The 19,834-nt window shown below is 47.0% G+C and overlaps 1 protein-coding gene across 4 annotated transcripts in view; it reads left to right on the forward strand.

The window, feature by feature from the left end:
* LRRC7 (leucine rich repeat containing 7) overlaps positions 1–19,834 on the forward strand; it is a gene marked incomplete at its 3' end in the record, with an annotated part of 59,296 nt that overhangs the window by 17,047 nt on the left and 22,415 nt on the right. For all 4 annotated transcript variants that reach the window (XM_084211242.1, XM_084211243.1, XM_084211244.1 and 1 more), the window contains exons 7-14: positions 2,366–2,440; positions 2,882–3,026; positions 3,879–3,951; positions 6,642–6,771; positions 8,063–8,178; positions 13,535–13,604; positions 16,114–16,213; positions 17,566–17,690. In XM_084211242.1, the coding sequence (XP_084067368.1) occupies positions 2,366–2,440; positions 2,882–3,026; positions 3,879–3,951; positions 6,642–6,771; positions 8,063–8,178; positions 13,535–13,604; positions 16,114–16,213; positions 17,566–17,690 (834 nt within the window). The remainder of the gene's footprint in view (positions 1–2,365; positions 2,441–2,881; positions 3,027–3,878; positions 3,952–6,641; positions 6,772–8,062; positions 8,179–13,534; positions 13,605–16,113; positions 16,214–17,565; positions 17,691–19,834) is intronic.

Here is a 19,834-nt window from a genome sequence, read left to right on the forward strand (position 1 = left end):
CGGGAATGTCACAGGAAAAGCGGTGCTAGTTTAACTCACACCTGGAAAAAAGGGATTGAAAGGTCTGTTTTCATGGATTCCATAGAAATTTCCTTTCTAGTGGAGAAAGGTGAGCTGGTGGTGTGGGCGAGCCTCACTTCTCTGGCGTCCTGGGACTGTTGTCACCTTCCCTTGGGGCTGGAGGACTCTGTGCCCTTGCCACAGCCAAAAGGAGCTTCTGTTCGTTCTCTGCTCATTTCTGTTCTGCTCACCCACCCTGCTGGGATCAGAGTTCCCAGTTCCAGGGATTCCTGTGCACTCCTGGAATGCCACTCTGGCTCCCTGGAGAGCAGCTGCACCCAAGCTGCCATCAAGGAAGGGAAGAGGCAGCTCCTGTCACTCCAGGAGCAGCAAATCCCAAAATCTGGCACCTCCCTGGTTCATTCTGGAGGAGGAGGAGGAGGAGGAGGAGCAGCTGTGCCTGGAGCAGGGCAAGGCACCAGGTTTGGCTCCAGAGGTCCAGGAGTCTGCAGGCAGCAGCAAGGCTGTGGGAGAAATTCAGGAGGGGAATGGGGAGGAAAGGAAAAGGAAAGAAGATAAAACAGAATGTGACTTTCTCCAAAATTCCTGTGAGTCTTCCATTCAGAATCGATCCCAGGAAGCTTTTCTGTGTGGAGAGGGTGGTCAGACCCTGGGACAGGCTCCTGGGAAGGGACATTTGGACAATTCCCTGAATAAAAATCCTGTAAGGTTTGGTCAGACTGAGTTGGTCAGAGAGCTGGACTGGGTGGTCAGTGTGAAACCCTTCCAGCTGGTTCCCTTCTCTCCTGTTCCTGTCCCTATCCCAGTTCCTATCCCTATTCTATTCCTCTTGCTATTCTATTCTATCATGTTCTATTCTATTTTATTCTATTCTCTCCTATCCCCATTCCTTTCCTGTCCTATTCCTGGTCCCATTCCAGTTGTAGCAGCCTATGTGGAAAATGAGAACATTCCCCAAACAGGCCCAAACCAAAGCATTTCTAGCAGAGACAAACAAGGTTTCAATGGCACTTTGATACCAGCCCAGCCACGAGATCCTGTCTGGATCATGGTGTGCCATAATGTGGAATATTCCACGGTGCTCCCCAGTAATGGGAAATTCCACCATCCTGGGAAATCAGAATCCAAGGAATTCCCAATCAAAGCGTGCTCTGCACGGCCCAGGAACAGGCCTTGAAGAAAGGTGTCTGTTAATGAGAGGGATTGAAAAGCAAATTAAAGTTGAGAGGGGAAATTATGATTATCCATAATGACCTCAGCCCCTGAACACTCCAGAGGGATAAAGGAACATTAATCAGCCCAGGAACAAATAGTATCAAATGCCCATTAATCAATTCAGCCTGGAAATGAGAAGTGGTTTTAATCATCAAAGGACAGCAGAATTTCAATGGAATTAACAGAGGCAAAATAAATCATCTTTAAAATGCTCACCCCTGGTTTTTAATAGGAGCTCATTAGGTGGAGATGTGGAAAACAAGGGGTGAATTCTGTTCATCAGCTTTGTTCTGATCTGCTGAGGCATCAGGAGCTGCTCCCAGCGTTCCCTGGGCAAGTGGAAAATCAGATTTCTTCTGGGAATGGCAACATTCCAGAGCAGACCGTGCAGGGTGACTCCAGGTCTCTCCTGGGGTCTGGAGGTCCATTTGCTTCTGCCTGTGTTGGAATCATTCCAGGGCAATTGTTCTGCTTCCAAAGGCTGGTTTGGAGTGGAATATTTCATGGAATATTTCATGGAACATTTAATAGCAGGTTCTGACGGGCTTTGAAAAAAATCTCTGCAACCTGGGAGGGCAAAGGCAAATTCCGAGTGTTGGTTTGCTGAGGAAAGTGTTTTATGGGAAAGGAAAACACTGCTGAGGAAACTTGGGAATCTTTGTGGCCTGGATTTGTCACTCTGGGATTTCACAGCTGTAAGGAGTGAGGAGGGATTTGGGGAATTGCCTTTTTTGGCTCCTCTCACTGATACCCTGAAAAGAATAAAACAGAGGAAAGTTTGATTCTGCAGTTCCAGGTTTTATCAGTGCCCATTTTCTCCCGTGCATTCTGACTCCTGGCTGTGCCAGCTGCAGGTGTTAAACCTCCCCTGCATGTGTCCTTTGGGCTCATTTCTTTTGCAAAAGGTTCTTAAATTTTACAAGTTTTGGTGAAGAGCAGCCCTGGTTAAATTACACCAAGGGAATGTTCCCTTCTTGTCCTTGAACACCTGGAAGGCTGAGGTGGGGTATGGAAAACCAAAGGGAAGTGAAGAAGGAAGCCTTATTTTTTAAAGAAAATGCTGATTTTTATTTAACTGAGGACACATTGCTTTACTTAGCTGCCCATAATAATTTATTCTTTTCCTCAGCCTGAGGTTCTTGAACAAATCCAGAATCTGAAGGAGTTGTGGATGGACAATAATTCCTTGCAAGTGCTACCTGGGGTATGGACATTTATTTTAGGGAATTATTGGGTGATTTGGTGATTCCCCTGTTTGCCTGGCAGGGAACACCTGCCTGTGCGTTTCCTTGGGTGGGTGCAGAGAGTCATTAATTAATCAATTAATTAATATAAAAATTTTGGGACGGTTCAACACAGAAAAGCTCCACCTGCCTGGTGGAAGTTGGGAATTGGGAATATCTGTGTCCAGATGGAGAAGCACCTCACGTGCACACCCAGGAATGCCAAACCCCAGCAGGTTTAATGACCTTGGAGCACGTTAATTAACCTGGGGGGGTTAATTCTGCTCCTTTGAGAGGGAGAGCGGCGATGCGAAGGGCGCTGAGAGAACTCCAGCCCAGCTGGATTTGTGTGTTTGTCTCTAATTAACGCTCTCATTAACAGCTCTATCTGCTCAAGTAACTCTGTCTCACGTGCTATTAAGTCTATAGGGAAGTTAAAACAGCTCGTGTACCTGGATGTGTCCAAAAACAGGATCGAGACGGTCGACCTGGACATCTCGGGCTGTGAGGGGCTGGAGGATCTCCTCCTCTCCTCCAACATGCTGCAGCAGCTGCCAGATTCCATAGGTGAGGAAAGACCTGGCATTCCTCTCCCTTTGACAGATTTTTTATTATTATTATTATTATTATTATTATTATTATTATTATTATTATTATTATTATTATTATTATTATTATTATTTTGTTTTAATTTTATTTTTGGAATCATGGGATTTTCTAATCCTGGAGCAAGGCCTGCCATTAAATCCCAAAGGAGGCAGAGAATGGTGTCTGGACAGTCCCATTTTGTAAAGTCAGGAGCAGAATTGCCTGGTTGGATGGAATTGGTCCACCTGGTTTGCTGTTTTGAGGAAAAGAAGCCAAGGACTGAATTAATTTCATTTAAATGTAAAAATCAGTCTGAGAGCGATGATGGGATCGCTGCTCATTCACAGGGGGAAAAGGAAATAAAAAGGAAACCATTCAAACTATGAATTTTTATTTTGACTGTTTTACATGCATGGAATTCCTGGATTATTTAGGATCACATCCCTCTGTCCACTGAGATATTTCCTTTCAGTCCTGAGCCCTTTTCCCTTTCCCTTGGAACACGGAACTGCCAAATTCCTCAACTTTAAATCAATTTACTCAGGTTCCAACCTGGATTGCTAATTAATGCTTCTAATTATTGACACTCTTACTGAGTGCCTTCTCCTCCTGTTTTCCATCTTGTTCTTCTACCTCTCCCCATCAATCCCAGGATTTTTGTTCCATGGTTTTCTGCCCAGATTGGTTTTTAGAGAGCATTTAGCAGGAATAAACCCATTTGGAATGATATTCCCCAAAATCCAGAGCAGAGCTGTTCAGGGTCGCCAACCATTGCCATGGGATTCCAGGAGATCTCCATGGGAGCTCCTTATCCATCATTTCTTCCTGCAGGATTGTTGAAGAGACTGACAACCCTGAAAGTGGATGACAACCAGCTCACCATCCTGCCCAATGCCATTGGAAAGTGAGTCCAAGTTTCATCCTTTTTAATTAAAATACCTTTTCCCCTCTGCTCAAGGAGTGTGGGCTTTCAAAGAGAAAATAAGACAAATGCAATTTGAATTTTGAAATAATTCCCAGCCCCCAGGTTGTGACATTTAAATTTGGAGCATCACTTTTAATCCTGGGGATTTTTCAGTGCAAAGGAAAAGAAGGTAAAATATATCCAATTTTCCAAGAGGAAAACCAAAGGTTTGGGTGTGAATCAATTTGGATGAGAGGAGAAGTGAAAGCAGAAGAATTTGGGGGAAATCCATCTGTTGCCACGGCAACAGCCAGGGCTTGGAGCTCACAAGGATCTGGCTGTGGCCCCACAGAGATGGAGAGCTCCTAAAACATGACAGAAACCTCTGTGGGAAAGCCAGGAGGATTCCAGGGGCTGGGATCATGGCATGGTGTGGGCTCTCACATGGCTCTGCCTCCTCCTGCTGAGGGGCTGCAGCTTGGTGCTTCCAGAATCCTCCAGATGATCCCATCCCACCATCCCAGGCTGCTCCAAGGCTTGGCCCTGGCCTGTTTCAGGAAGAATTTAGCTTGTTGTGATGCCCTTTGGGAAAAATAATCCATATTTGTGACCTGTTCCAGCTGCAGCCACTGCAAGCCCAGGCTGGCTCATCCCTGGAGTGTTTGGGGTCTGTGGGATTTTCATGGGGACCATTAAAAGCTGGTGATGGGAATCACTGAAGGGCAAATCTTTGCTCCCCAAATCTCTGTGCAGCAGCAAATTCTCATCCAAGGGAAAGCTCAGAAGGCTCCAAGATCTCCTGGATGCTGCAAAAGGATGGATTTAAATCCAGCTTCAGCAATTCTGGGCGTCGGGATCTGAAACCTTTGAAACCTTTTTTGTTTATTGCTGAAGGGAAATGCCCTTTTTGAACCCAGTATCTCTTCAGTGTTTGTCAGGGAGCTTTATTTACATCTCCAAAGGCACAGCCCCTGCTCCAAAGGGGAATTGCAGAGCAGCTGGGATCACCTGGGGTCTCCACCTTGTGCTGCAGCCCCTGGCTGTGCTTTTCCAGGGAAAAATTCCCTCTCTGACGAGGGCAGAGTGTCAGGGAACTCAGCTCTCTGACCCTCCCTTTGGATGGATTCCTGCCAGGTCTCTTTCTCCAAAATTCCAGAGGCTGTCCCTGTCCCCAGGGATGGGCAGTGTGGAGGAGGGAGCATCCCCTCTGGGATGGCTCCATGCTCGGCTGGGCACTTCCACCCCCATTCCTGGGATTCCTCTCAGCCCCTGGTGGCTCTCAGAGCCCACATTAGGCCTGGCTTAGCCAAACATCCCACAAAAAACCCGGGATTGCCTTAATCCCCTGATGCAGCCCACGGCTGGAGGTGTTCCCTGTGGGATCTGGGAAGGTGCCAGGGGGATTTGGGGTCCCCAGCTGGGCCTGGGGCCGTGTTTGGGTCCAGTCTGTGCCAGAGTAGATCTGCATTCCCAGGATTTAGCAGGGTCTGGAGTGGAAGAACCAGAGGGAATGGAGCTGGAAGAGCTGAAGTCAGTGAGGAGGAGGAGGAGGACAGGGAGGGCACAGCTGAAGCTGTGGCTGCTCCATCCCTGGAAGTGTCCAAGGCTTCCCAGGGAAGCAATTACAGGGAAGTTCTGCAGGTCCCCTGGGAGGAACAGCAATCTCTGCTTTCATTTGGCATCAAATCTGGAGGCTGAAAGATCTTTTTAATTAAGAAACTGAAATTAAGGTGAATTAGATACAGAGTGAAGACCCAGTCCTGCAGCTGAGACTCCTGTGAATCCTCCAGAACAAGGTCTGTGGTGAGAGCTAAACTTCTCAACAGATCCTCCAAAATATTTGGGAAAAAACCAGAGAATCCTCTGACAAGTCCCTAAGGCAGTGGACAGGGAGATGGGAGATTTTGGGATGAAATAATTGGCTGTCATTTAACCTTATTCTGATTCAAGTACTTGAGAGTAGGAGGTGGAGCGTGAGGAGCAAAGGGGGAGAGGAGCTGGGGGGTGGCACTTGTGGTGCTCACACAACTTTCACTGGAAGGATTTTAATTTGCAGCCTCATTTTAGGAGAAGATTAGGAAATATTTCTTCACAATATAATAATGCATGTCTATAACCTGTATATTTGATATATATATTTGTATATCTCACTCTGTAATGTGCAGTACATCCCTATATTCCCACTGGGATATATTCCCCCTCCCCATCAGTGGTGTCTGGTGACCCAGATCCCAGACCTTCAACCCTTAAACCTGTCACTTGGGTTAGCAAACATTAAATTCTTGGTTCCATGCCCTTGCTTGCCCTGATCTCTGGCTCGAGTCCCTGGAATCCATGTTCTTCAATATCCTCAATATCCCAGCAAACCTGAATGGTACCATGGGCAAACCAAGCAGCCTTAAAGTGGGTTCCAAAAATCCCATGGTTACAGACTCCTGCCAGGGAAATGATGGAATGATTTGGCTTGGGATGGACCTCAAAGCCCACCAGGGACACCTTCCACTGCCACAGGCTGCTCCAGCCCAGCCTGGGACACTTCCAGGGATCCAGGGCAGCCCCAGCAGATCTCCCCTGGCTGTTCCCTCTCAGGGCTGGCAGAGCCTGCAGCTGGTGAAGCCCCCGAGGTTTGGGGTTGTTAATCTGGGGATGCAGTCCCTGCAGGGCCACTAACGAGGGGTTTGCCATTCCAGCCTGTCCCTGCTGGAGGAATTTGACTGCAGCTGCAACGAGCTGGAGTCGCTGCCCTCCACCATCGGCTACCTGCACAACCTGCGCACCCTGGCCGTGGACGAGAACTTCCTCCCGGAGCTGCCCAGAGAAGTGAGAGCTGCTCCACGCCCACTCCAGGCTGGCATGTCCCCTGGGAGCTGCCATCCCATCCCTGGGAGCCAGAATCCCATCCCTGGGAGCCACCATCCCATCCCTAGGATGTCCCACAGGATCCAGGATCCCATCCCATCTCATCCCATCCCTGGGATATCCTGTCGGATCCAAGATCCCATCCCTGCCCTGGGATGTCCCTTGGGAGCCAGCATCCCATCCCATCCCATCCCATCCCATCCCATCCCATCCCATCCCATCCCATCCCATCCCGTCCATCCCATCCCATCCCATCCCGTCCCGTCCCGTCCCGTCCCGTCCCATCCCATCCCATCCCATCCCATCCCATCCCATCAATCCCGTTCCCATCCCATCCCATCCCATCCCATCCCATCAATCCCGTTCCCATCCCATCCATCCCATCCCATCCCATCAATCCCGTTCCCATCCCATCCCATCCCATCCCATCCCATCCCATCCCATCCCATCCCATCAATCCCGTTCCCATCCCATCCCATCCCATCCCATCCCATCCCATCCCATCCCATCCCATCAATCCCGTTCCCATCCCATCCCATCCCATCCCATCCCATCCCATCCCATCAATCCCGTTCCCATCCCATCCATCCCATCCCATCCCATCAATCCCGTTCCCATCCCATCCCATCCCATCCATCCCATCCCATCCATCCCATCCCATCCATCCCATCCCATCCCATCCCATCCCATCCCATCCCATCCCATCCCATCCCATCCCATCCCATCCCATCCATCCCATCCCATCCCATCCATCCATCCCATCCCATCCCATCCCATCCCATCCCATCCCATCCCATCCCATCCCATCCATCCCATCCCATCCCATCACATCCATCCCATCCCATCCCATCCCATCCCATCCCATCCCATCCCATCCCATCCCATCCCATCCCATCCCATCCCATCCATCCCATCCCATCCCATCCATCCCTGGGATGTCCCCATCCCTGCCCCCACAGGCAGATGACAGCTGCTGGTGAAATTGTCTGGGTGTGCCAGAGCAAACCTTGCCGAGGTGCTCGGTGCTCAGACTGAGCAGCAAATCCATGGAAAGTTGGGAATATCCCAGTGAGGAACCCCAGGTGTTTCCTGAGGTTCCTGCCAGCAGAAAAATGTCATTTTAGGGCTGAATTTTGGATTTCCTGCCTTTTGTGGCTCTCAGTAAACCCCAATTTAGGCACCTCCCGACACGAAAAGTGATAAAAAAACCCAGATTTGGGGTTCCATCCTTTGGGCTTTTCCATTCCCGCAGATTGGGAGCTGTAAGAATGTGACTGTGATGTCCCTGCGCTCCAACAAACTGGAATTTCTGCCTGATGAGATTGGCCAGATGCAGAAGCTGAGGGTGTTAAATCTGAGTGATAACAGGTACAGTTCACAGCACTTTTTTTTAGCCAGTTTAAGAATTTTTTTTTTTTAATTTAAACTTTTCCTTTGAGGTCTTTATAAAGATATATTTCTCTAAATATATTTTTAAATTAAAAAATATCTTTAGAATTATAGTTTAAAATTAGTGTAAATATAATTTAATTTATTTAAGCTATAAGGAAAGAATCTTGGTTGTTTTTTTCTTAATTTTTGTGGTTTGGTCTCAGCTCCTTTGACATCCAAGGGAAAACTTCAAGAAAACTGAGTAAGGCCAAAATCTGGACCTTGGTGTGTTTTAATAGCTTCAAACTCTTCAAACTCATTTCTTTCTTTTATCTTCTGCTGTTTCCATGAAAAGAAAAAAAGAGATATTGTCTATAGGTTTGTAATATTTCATGATTAAAAAGCTGATACCCAGGGAACCAGGAAACAAAAATTAGACAAAAATTAGTTATCTTGCATCCACTAAAATCCAAGGACCATTTTTCATTTCCTTCAGCAGAGAGGTTTTTTTGTCAAACCCCAAATTCATTTGTCCTTATGTACAGGGCTGTGCTTAGGTGAGGAACAAAATGCTTCAAATGAGCTGTCCTGTGCTGCCACAGGCACATGGAAAATCTGAATATCTGAATTTCCTTGGGATTTATGTGTGTGGATGTGCCAGGAGTGTGGTGATTTGCAGTGTCAGCACAGCTCTGCTGGGTAGTGCAAGATCTGGGGGGTGAATTCCATTTTCTCTCCAGGACTTGCCATGCACACTCAGCAAAAATAGGGAAGGATTTCCCAGCCCAACCTGAATCTCGTTGCTGAGATTCAGGTTCAACATAAAAATATAAATTACACAAAGCCATGGAGAACCCCCTGGAATATTGTTCATATTGTTTAAAATTCCCTCATTCAGTTCCAGTCTGTCCTGCATTGCAATTCCAGGGCACAAATTCCGTCCTGTCCCAAATCCAGGTGGGTGTCCCCAGGCTGCTCCCTCCTCTGCCCTGTGGGGACACAAAGGAGGGGACACGGGGCAGAGGACAGTGCTGATCCAGGATTTCCTGGGGGCCAGGGGTGCAGGGAGCCTTCCCTGGCACCTTAACCCCCCTGAGCAGGGTCACTGCCCCCTTTCCCAACCCGGAATCCTCCCGGGACTCTGAGCTGGGGGAGCAGGAAACCATTGGGAGGTATTTGGGGTATTTTCCCATTTTTTTCCCCCAGTGATTTTCCTGCTGGTCCCAGGGCCATCACTGGTGTGCAGGGACTGGCTCGGGTGCTGAGGTGGGACAGGGGCAGCCAGGGCTCCTCACCTTGCTGGCTTCCAGCAGAATCCCAGCTGGGAAGGGGATTGGGATTTCCATCAGGGAGGAATGGGGATTATGGGACCAGCACCCCAGTGGTGTGGAGTGGGATGTGGTGTTCCTTGGGATGTTCCTTGGGGTGGGATGTGGTGTTCCATGGGATAGAATGTGGTGTTCCTTGGGATGTTCCTTGGGGTGGGATGTGGTGTTTGTTCCATGGGATGGAATGTGGTGTTCCTTGGGATGTTCCTTGGGGTGGGATGTGGTGTTCCATGGGATAGAATGTGGTGTTCCTTGGGATGTTCCTTGGGGTGGGATGTGGTGTTTGTTCCATGGGGTGGGATGTGGTGTTCCATGGGATGGAATGTGGTGATCCATGGGGTGGAATGTGATATTCCATGGGGTGGGATGTGGTGTTTGTTCCATGGGATGGAATGTGGCGATCCATGGGGTGGAATGTGATACTCCATGGGGTGGGATGTGGCAGCTGTGCCCTTCCCACCCCCGCTCAGCGGTGTCTGGTGACCCAGATCCCAGACCTGCAACCCTTAAACCTGGCTGAAGTGTCTTCAAACCTGCTGGAATCGTCTCCTCTACTTTTCTGGAGTGGTTTGGGAAGTGAATCTTTCCAAACCTTTCCTGCTCCGTGGCTCCCAGCTCCGGCTGAGTTTGAACATTGCCCTGCTGAGATGTTGGGGTGATTCTTTTGCCCTGGAACTTCCCACCCTAATGAAAACTGAACAGTTCTGACATTCTGCACCAAAGAGTTTGGATTAAGTCCAGACACCTTCTCAATGTTGGATTTTTAGTGATTTTTTTCCTGTCTGTGGTCCCAGCTTCCCTCTCATCACCATTCCAGCAATCCCTGTTGTTCTTTCGACGAGCCCACAGGTTCACACCAAAGAGAGCTGGGGCTCCCCTTCCTGCTGGAACATTCCTGTCTTCCCACAGCAGTTCTGGCCCTCTGCTCTTCCCTGGAGCTGGCAGAGGAGGGAGATCCCCAAAGCTCTTTCCCTGGAAGGAAAGAGGGAGGGACACATTTTGCTCAGGGGAATCAGTGTCTGAGTCCCTCTCTGGTGCATTTTGGATCAGGGCAGATGGGAATCCCAGATTTGAGTCCCTCTGGTGCATTTTGGATCTCTGCTCTTTGCCACTACAAACCTTCACTCTGTTCCCTGTCTTCTCCTCATCCCTGGATGTTGGGGCTTGCTGATCTTTGAATTTCAGGATTTCCTTCAAGCTCCCATGTTGGAATTCTGCAATGCCTCCAGCTTTCCTTCCCCATGCCATGCCCTCTGAGCTGTGTCCAAATTTCTCATCTCCCCACCTGGGAATCCTCTCTCCCTGTCTCTTCCCAGCTCCAGACCTTTCCAAAGGGAGCACAGGATTCTCTTGGAGCTGGATCCAGGAGGTGCCCATGGTGAGGTGTTTGTGCAGGAGCAGCTCTGTGGAAGCTCTGGCAGCTCCAGCTCATCCTGAATTTCTCCCAGGGGCGGCTGCTCAGCCTCAGGTTCTCATGGGAGTCTGGAAATCCCAAATTCCTTGCCAGTAACCGTGTCCCTGTCCATGGGGAGCCACAAACACCTTGTCTCCCATCTGCTTCTCCTCTCTCCTCAGAGTCCTTCCAGGTCTGAGCCCTGTGATTGAGAGGTAGAATTGTTAGAAAAGTCCCTTTGGGCTACACTTCCCACAGAGCCTCGGTTACTGGTAAGTGACCTCTCTTTTAGTTCCAGCTTGTTCTTAAAGAGCTGAGAGAGCCCCCACGTCCTGCTCTTGAAAGGACTGAGAGAAACCCCCTTTTCTATTCTTAAAGGGCTGAGAGAACCCCCATTTCTGTTCCTAAAGGGGCTGAGAGAACCCCCTGTTTCTGTTCCTAAAGGGGCTGAGAGAACCCCCATTTCTGTTCCTAAAGGGGCTGAGAGAACCCCCTGTTTCTGTTCCTAAAGGGGCTGAGAGAACCCCCATTTCTGTTCCTAAAGGGGCTGAGAGAACCCCCTGTTTCTGTTCCTAAAGGGGCTGAGAGAACCCCCATTTCTGTTCCTAAAGGGGTTGAGAGAACCCCCATTTCTGTTCCTAAAGGGGCTGAGAGAATCCCCCCATTTCTGTTCCTAAGAGAGCCAAGAGAATCCCCCTCTTTTCTGTTCCTGAAAGAGCTGAGAGAACCCTCCCCTTCCAGTTCCTAAAACAGCTGAGTGAACTCCCCATTCCCATTCTTAAAGAGCTGAGTGAATTCCCCTTTTCTGTCCTAAAAGAGCTGAGAGAATCCCCCCTTTCTGTCTGTGCTTCTGGGGTCACTCCCACAGAGGTCAGAAGAGCTCCTCAGACCTCACCATCCATCCCCACAAATTCCATTCCCTGTGTCCTTCCCTCCTCCTGGCCAGGAATTAGGATTTAGTCAGGGTGTTTGCACGAGTGCTGCTACAGATGAAGAATTTTTCCTGAGCTGCACAATTTAAAAGCAAAAAAAAAAAAAAATTGTGTTGGAAAAAGAGGCTGGGGCTTGGCTTGGCTGGAAATGTTCAAAGCCCAGCAATGATTTTGGGTGTTCCACATCTTTGAGCTCGAATTTGAGGCTTTTTCTTTCAAAGGCTTTAAAATCACACCTTGTTTGACATTTAAAAGTTGTATCCAGGGGTCTTGGCACAGCAAATGAAAAATGCAGAGTTCTGTGGTTTTATTGGGAAGGGAACTGGAAAACCAGCATGGAATGGTCTTGTCCCACATGGTTCCAAGGGCTGTGGCCAGTTCTTCTCCCTCTGATTCCCAGCTCTCCACCCGAGTTCCCTGGAGCATCCCAGGGCCCTCCCAGAGACACCTCTCAGTCTAGTCCTGGTTTTGTGTTCCATTCTGAGGTGCCCAGAAACGTGGGAATCCCTTCTGTGGGATGCAGGGTCTGAGTCTGGCACAAAAGGGCTTTTCCCAAATCTCATTTAGGATCTGGTTTGGCCAATGCTCCTTTTTGTCGCTCCCAGAAGCTGGGAGAGCCTCAGTGCATGGCTGGGCCAGGCCATGTGCTGGGAAGGAGCAGGGTTAGGTGGGAAATGGGGAAGGAATTCTTGGATGTGAGGGTGGGGAGGCCCTGGAATGGAATTCCCAGATTTTCTGTGGCTGCTCCATCCCTGGGAGTGTCCAAGGCCAGGCTGGAGCAGCCTGGGATTGTGGAAGGTGGGGTGGGATGGGATGGGATGGGATGGGATGGGATGGGATGGGATGGGATGGGATGGGATGGGATGGGATGGGATGGGATGGGATTGATGGGATGGGATGGGATGGGATGGGATGGGATGGGATGGGATGGGATGGGATGGGATAGGATGGGATGGGATGGGATAGGATGGGATGGGATTGGATTTGAGGTCTCTCCCAACCCAAACCACCCTGGATTCCACGATTCTATAAAAACAGCCTGTTCAGAAGGAGTTATGGAAAAAAATTCCATGAGGATTCCACAAATATCCTGCCATCCATTCCCATTCCCACTCCCAGATCCCTTTTAGGAAACTGTGTTTAAATGTCTCGTTAAAATGCCGGATTTTTTTCCCCCTGCTCCATTTAATTTTGTCATTTAGGTTCACTATGAATATTTATATTACTTTAATCTTTGGTCTGACGTTCTGACAAAAATGAATTTTCCATCTTCTTGGGATATTTCTGTTCCAAACATCCAGTGTCCAATAAAGGGAGCTCTGTGAGTGACTCTGAGGTTCCCCTAAAGCTCCCTGGGACCAAGATTTTTTCTTTTTTCTGTCTTATATGTGTAATTTTATTACACTATGACCAAAGGAAAATATCAGTCTCTCCTCAGTACCAAAGGATGTGGTGTCAGCAGTTCTACTTTCCAAATAGAACTCTAAATGTGGAATATTAATCAGATATATAATGATAATAGGAACAATAGGAATAACAATAAGAGGAACATTGATAAAATACTGCACTTTAGTAAAATTGATTTTAAAAGCAGTGAAATTTCAGCTGTTTCAGTGTAATAAACATGCTGCATACAAATCTGTAAATAAATTATTTTGGAAACGAAGGATTCAATGTTGTCCCAATATTCTCCTTTGCAGACTGAAGAATTTGCCCTTCACTTTTACCAAACTCAAAGAACTGGCAGCCTTGTGGCTTTCTGACAACCAGGTAATGCCTTTCAATATTCCCATTTTCCTTAGGAAAGGGGCTGTCAATGAAGCCTGTCACTCAATACAAGAAATGTGAAGAATTTTGGAAGGGGTTGCTCCCAGCCCAGCTGTAGATTTCCATATCCAGCCATAAATCCTGCTGGGTGGCATTTTTTTACCATGGAAAAATCACTTTTGCAGGTTTCATTTTACCAGGATCAGCTTCTGCCTGCTTACCAAAGTAGTAAATAAAGGGCAAAAGTAGCACAGGAGTATTTTTGGAGTAGAAATTCAAGATATGTTCATTCCCAAACTCGTTATTATCCTGTTCCCACCCTTTGCTCCATCTGCTCCTCTACCCTTGGCTTCCTCTTCCCTTTTCCCACCCATTCTCCCATCCCTGCACATTTTCAACTCCACAGCAGTCAGGGAGAGTTCAAACAAGTCAAAGCTGCACGAGGACTCTGGGTCTTGCTTTGGAGAAAACTCATTTCTGTGCCTTTGAAATCTGAGGGGGCCCTTCTTTGTTCCAGGACTCTGGTTTACAGCAGATATTCTTTGGGGTTCTATTTTAAACCGAATTATGCAACAGGAACCCTGAGAAATGCAACGGTTCCAGCAGCAGCTGAGCCCTAAAATAAGCCTGAAATGTACATTTAGTTTTAGAGCCCAGCCAAAAATGTGAGAGCTGAAAGGGTGGGGGTAATAGAGAATTATGATTAAATTTTAATGCGTTAAATTAGGATTCTTGGGGGTTTTGCATTTAAAATTTTGCATTTTAAAAAATAACATTGCCTGGCTGTGCAGCCCAGGCACAGAACACCCCCAAGCCTTTAGAGATACAGCATTTTCCAGCATTTTGACTTTTGTTGTTGCTATTATTATCCCATTATTATTGTTGTTGTTATTGTTGACATTAGTTATTTATTATTATTATCCCGTTGTTATTGTTGTTGTTATTTTATTATTGTTATTTTAGTTGATGTTATTTTTGTTGTTGTTGTTACTATTATCATTATCCAATTATTATTATTATTATTATTATTATTATTATTATTATTATTATTATTATTGTTGTTGTTGTTGTTGTTGTTGTTGTTGTTGTTGTTGTTGTTGTTCTGCCTGTTCTTGTTGTTGTTATTATTGTTATTCTTGATGATATCTTGATGTTATTTTCCCAATAATAATAATAATAATAATAATAATAATAATAATTCTGGTTGTTCTGCCTGTTCTTGTTGTTGTTATTATTGTTATTCTTGATGATATTGTTATTGTTATTACTATTATTGCTATCCTGTTATTATTGTTGTTGTTGTTACCTCGTTAGTAGTAGTAGTAGTATTAAATATTCTGGTTGTTCTTGTTGTTCTGGCTGTTCTTGTTGTGGTTATTATTGTTATTATTGATGATATTATTGTTGTTATTATTATTATTATTACAATTATCGTTATCCCGCTATTATTGTTGTTGTTGTTGTTGTTACCTCGTTAGTAGTAGTAGTAGTAGTAGTAGTAGTAAATATTCTGGTTGTTCTTGTTCTGGCTGTTCTTGTTGTTGTTGTTATTGTTATTATTGTTGTTATCGTTGATGATATTATTGTTATTATTATTATTATGATTATCGTTATCCCATTATTATTGTTGTTGTTGCTACCTCGTTATTATTAGTAGCAGTAGCAGCAATATCGTTAGTGTTCCCATTAAATGTTCTGGTGGCTCTGGTGGCTCTGGTGGCTCTGGTGGCTCTGTTGGTTCTGTTGGTTCTGGTGGTTCTGGTGGCTCTGGTGGTTCTGTGGTTCTGGTGGCTCTGGTGGCTCTGGTGGCTCTGGTGGCTCTGTTGGTTCTGTTGGCTCTGGTGGCTCTGGTGCCTCTGGTGCCTCTGGTGGCCCTGGTGGCTCTGATGGCTCTGGTGGCTCTGGCAGCTCTGATGGCTCTGGTGGCCCTGGTGGCTCTGATGGCTCTGGTGGTTCTGGTGGCTCTGGTGGCTCTGGTGGCTCTGGCAGCTCTGATGGCTCTGGTGGCCCTGGTGGCTCTGATGGCTCTGGTGGTTCTGGTGGCTCTGGTGGCTCTGGTGGCTCAGGTGGCTCTGGTGGCTCTGGTGGCTCAGGTGGCTCTGATGGCTCTGGTGGCTCTGATGGCTCTGGTGGCTCTGGTGGCCCTGGTGGCCCTGGTGGCCCTGGTGGCTCTGGTGGCTCTGGTGGTTCTGGTGGCTCTGGTGGCTCTGGTGGCTCAGGTGGCTCTGGTGGCTCTGGTGGCTCAGGTGGCTCTGATGGCTCTGGTGGCTCTGATGGCTCTGGTGGCTCTGGTGGCCCTGGTGGCCCTGGTGGCCCTGGTGGCTCTGGTGGCTCTGGTGGCTCTGGTGGCCCTGGTGGCTCTGGTGGCTCTGGTGGCCCTGGTGGCCCTGGTGGCTCTGGTGGCCCTGGTGGCCCTGGTGGCCCTGGTGGCCCTGGTGGCTCTGGTGGCTCTGGCTGTTGCTGCCAGCGCTGTGGTGCCATTGCCCGGCTCACGCCGCGCTCTCTCCCGCAGTCCAAGGCGCTGATCCCGCTGCAGACGGAGGCGCACCCCGAGACCAAGCAGCGCGTGCTCACCAACTACATGTTCCCGCAGCAGCCCCGCAGCGATGAAGGTAAGGCCAGCGGCTCAGCCCGGCCCCACCGGCATCCACGGCCATGGGGACACCCCTGGCCTGGCCCTCGTGGGGGAATCTGGGGTTCCCAGCTGCCAGACTGACATCTCTGATGTACACCTTCTGACTCACTCCCTCACACTGACATTTTCTGATTCATGTTTTCACGTTGACATTTTCCAGTTTACATTTCCACGTTTACATTTTCTGATTGACACTTTCAGATTTACACTTTCAGATTTACAATTTCAGACTGACATTTTCTAATTTACACTTTCAGACTGACATTTTCTGATTCACAATTTCAGACTGACATTTTCTAATTTACACTTTCGGACTGACATTTTCTGATTCACAATTTCAGACTGACATTCTCTGATTTACATTTTTACGTTGACATTTTCTGATGTTAAAACTTTCAGATTTACACTTTCAGACTGATATTTTCTGATTTACAGTTTCAAATTCATACTTTCAGACTGACATTCCCTGATTTACATTTTCACATTTCCATTTTTTGAGTCACAATTTCAGACTGTCATTTTCTGATTCACAATTTCAGACTGACATTCTCTGATTCACATTTTCACATTGACATCTCCAGATTTGCAATTTCAGGCTGACATTTTCAGATTTACATTTTCACACTGACATTGTCTGATTCACATTTCCAGACTGACATTCTCTGATTCACATTTTCACATTGACATTCTCTAACTTACGTTTTCACATTGATGTTTTCTGATTTACATTTTCACACTGATGCTTTCTGACCTACATTTTCAGACTGACATTTTCTGATTCACAATTTCAGACTGATGTTTTCTGATTCACAATTTCAGACTGATGTTTTCTGATTCACAATTTCAGACTGACGTTTTCTGATTCACAATTTCAGACTGACATTTTCTGATTCACAATTTCAGACTGACATTTTCTGATTTACCCTTTCACCCTGACCTTTCCTGAAGCCCTTTTATTTTCAGAGAGGCTTTGCAGGAGCAGTCTGAGCCCAGCTCTGGGTGTGCACAGCCCAGGAATTGCTGGCTCCAGGCAGGAGCTGGGAATGCCCAGCTCCATGGTGTGGGGGCTGCAGGCTCCCAAACTGGGCTGGATTGAGGCTTTGCTCCACTAAATTCCCATTTTCACTAAATTCCCATTTTCACTAAATTCCCATCTGCTCCAGGGCTGCCCCAAGCCCTGGTGCTGCTTCCCACCACTCTGATCCCACTTTTATTCACAACCCTGGAGTGGCTTCTCAGTTGCCCCTCGAGTTTCCAAGCAATCCCCCAGGGCACCAACCAGGAAAATCCGTTTGGATCATTCCCAGCTCCCTTTCCAATTCCCTGCAGATTTCCAGTCAGACAGTGACAGCTTCAACCCCACTCTCTGGGAGGAGCAGAGGCAGCAGAGAATGACTGTGGCCTTTGAGTTCGAGGACAAGAAGGAAGAGGAGGAGAATCCAGGGAAAGTCAAGGTGAGTACTGCTGGATTTATTCTGGGGTTCACTTCTTGTGGGCAGGGTGCAATAGGCAGGTCCTGAATTGAGCTGGGTTTGGGTTTGAATGTCACATTCCTGCTCTGTCCCAAGTGGAATTGAGACAGAATTGCTGTCCAACTTTATTTACAGATTATATATATTTACAGATTATGTTACATTATGTTATGTTTATTATATTTATTATATTAATTTTTACAGAATTACTGTCAACCACTGCTTTTTCAGGAATATTTGAATCCCATAGGGGATCCAATATTCCTCTCAAAGCAGAAGTCAACAAGGGCTTTGCAGCCTCGTGGAATGTGCAGTGGAGAGGGCATCACCTGTGAAAAATGAAGTTCAAAGCATGAATTGCCTCCCCCAGTTTTGTGAAATTAATGGCACTGCAGAGATCTCCATCAATCCCTCATTGTCAGGAGGATCTTTTCAAACCTGTCAGCCTTTACATGGCATGGAAATCTCTCTTTCTGGAATAATATCAAGGAATTATCCCACACTTCAACCCTGCAGATTTCTAACTGTGGTAAAACACCCAGGGTAAAATGTAAGGTCAGAGATAAAATCATCTGAGGAGATTTAAATCAGATTTTACTTCTCAAATTAACAGTTCTCTTGTCAATAGCATTTTAACACCCCATTGAAAACTTAGTGGAAATTCTTAATTTTTCTTTCCAACATTTTTCCCAGTTGGGAATTTCTCTCCAGCTCCTGTGCCCTGAGCTAAAGGACTCTTCTGCTTTAGTGAAACAGAAAATGAAGCCAAAAGCAGCCTTCACCTCACAATAAATAGATTAAAGTGGAATTTTACCCTGGATGAATTGCAGGTTTATGGGCCATGCATGGAAAACATCATCCGGGAAAATTTTCTGTTGTTCCACAACTTTTATCAGAATTTTCCCTGGGGCTGACATGGCTGGAGGTTTCAACATGAACATTTTTAGCAGTTCCAGCAGAGCTTTAAGGGATGGATTTAAATAAATATAAATTCTCAACAGGCAGTAACCACCAACACTGCAGCATTTCATAGCAGCAGCAGAAGTTTACACTTCTCATCTCTCATCAAACTGAACTTTCAGCCAGACAGAAGTTAAAACAGATTTGGTAATTGGGATTGCTCAATAGCTTTTTTCCATCAAGGATTTTGAACCCTGAAAACTCTCTCCTCGGGGTGAGGCTGCTTTTGGTGCAGCCCTGGAAAGGGATTGGCAGGGAACACAGATTTCCTCTGGGATGGGGAGTGTGGATCCGTGAGGGCGAGATCTGCATCCCCCTGCTGAGCCCCCCAGAGCTGCAGGAGTTCTGCTGTTTGATACCAACATTCCCAAGGAGCTGGAACTCCTGCTGCAGTCCCAGTTTGGGGTTGTCTGCCTGATCCCAGCCTCCAGTCCCTCCTCCCTGCAGGATTTCCTGAGGATTTGCTCTATGCCTGGCCCCCACGCCACGGCCTGAGCTCTGGGAGACACCAAGTGCCTCATTAGGCCACCCCTGAACATGATTTTATTCAGCCAGAATTGAAGCAGAGCCTTTAGTGCTGCTTTCCAGACTTGATCTGTCTTTTTTCTGTTGGAATTCTTTATTAAAAGTGACATCCCACTCACAGATTTTTCCATTTTCTGTTCTACCCTGTGACGTTTATTCTCTGCTGGTTCGGACCTGGATGCCAGCACTTGACACTATTTTATTTACCAAATCAATCATGCTTTTGCCTCTGAAATATTCCTATGGACAGACCATTTCCAGCTAAATCCAAAACTGTGGTTTTCCTGCTCCTTGGGAATTTAAATCCAGCAGCTCTGGCAGGGAGCCATTCAAACCAACTGACCTATACCACCAGGTGGAAGCTGCTGTGTGCTTCTCCTGGTTTAGGGCAAATTTGGGAGTGAACCCCTAAAGGGCTTCCTCTAGAAAAGCAGATTCAATTGGCCCCTCCTCCAACCAGTTCAGGAGAAAATACCTTTTTAGAGAAAAGTGGAGAAAAACTGTTTATTAAATAATAAAATAGTGGAACCTAAACAATATTAAACTCCAGATCCTTTATCACTAGCAGGAATTTGAAGTTTCCCAGCCTTGCCACCCTGAGACACTCTGGGAGGTTCAGATGAGTGGGGTTTTCCAGGAAA

Source organism: Fringilla coelebs (genome assembly GCF_963513975.1).
Source record: "Fringilla coelebs genome assembly, chromosome: 9".
NCBI lineage: Eukaryota > Metazoa > Chordata > Aves > Passeriformes > Fringillidae > Fringilla > Fringilla coelebs.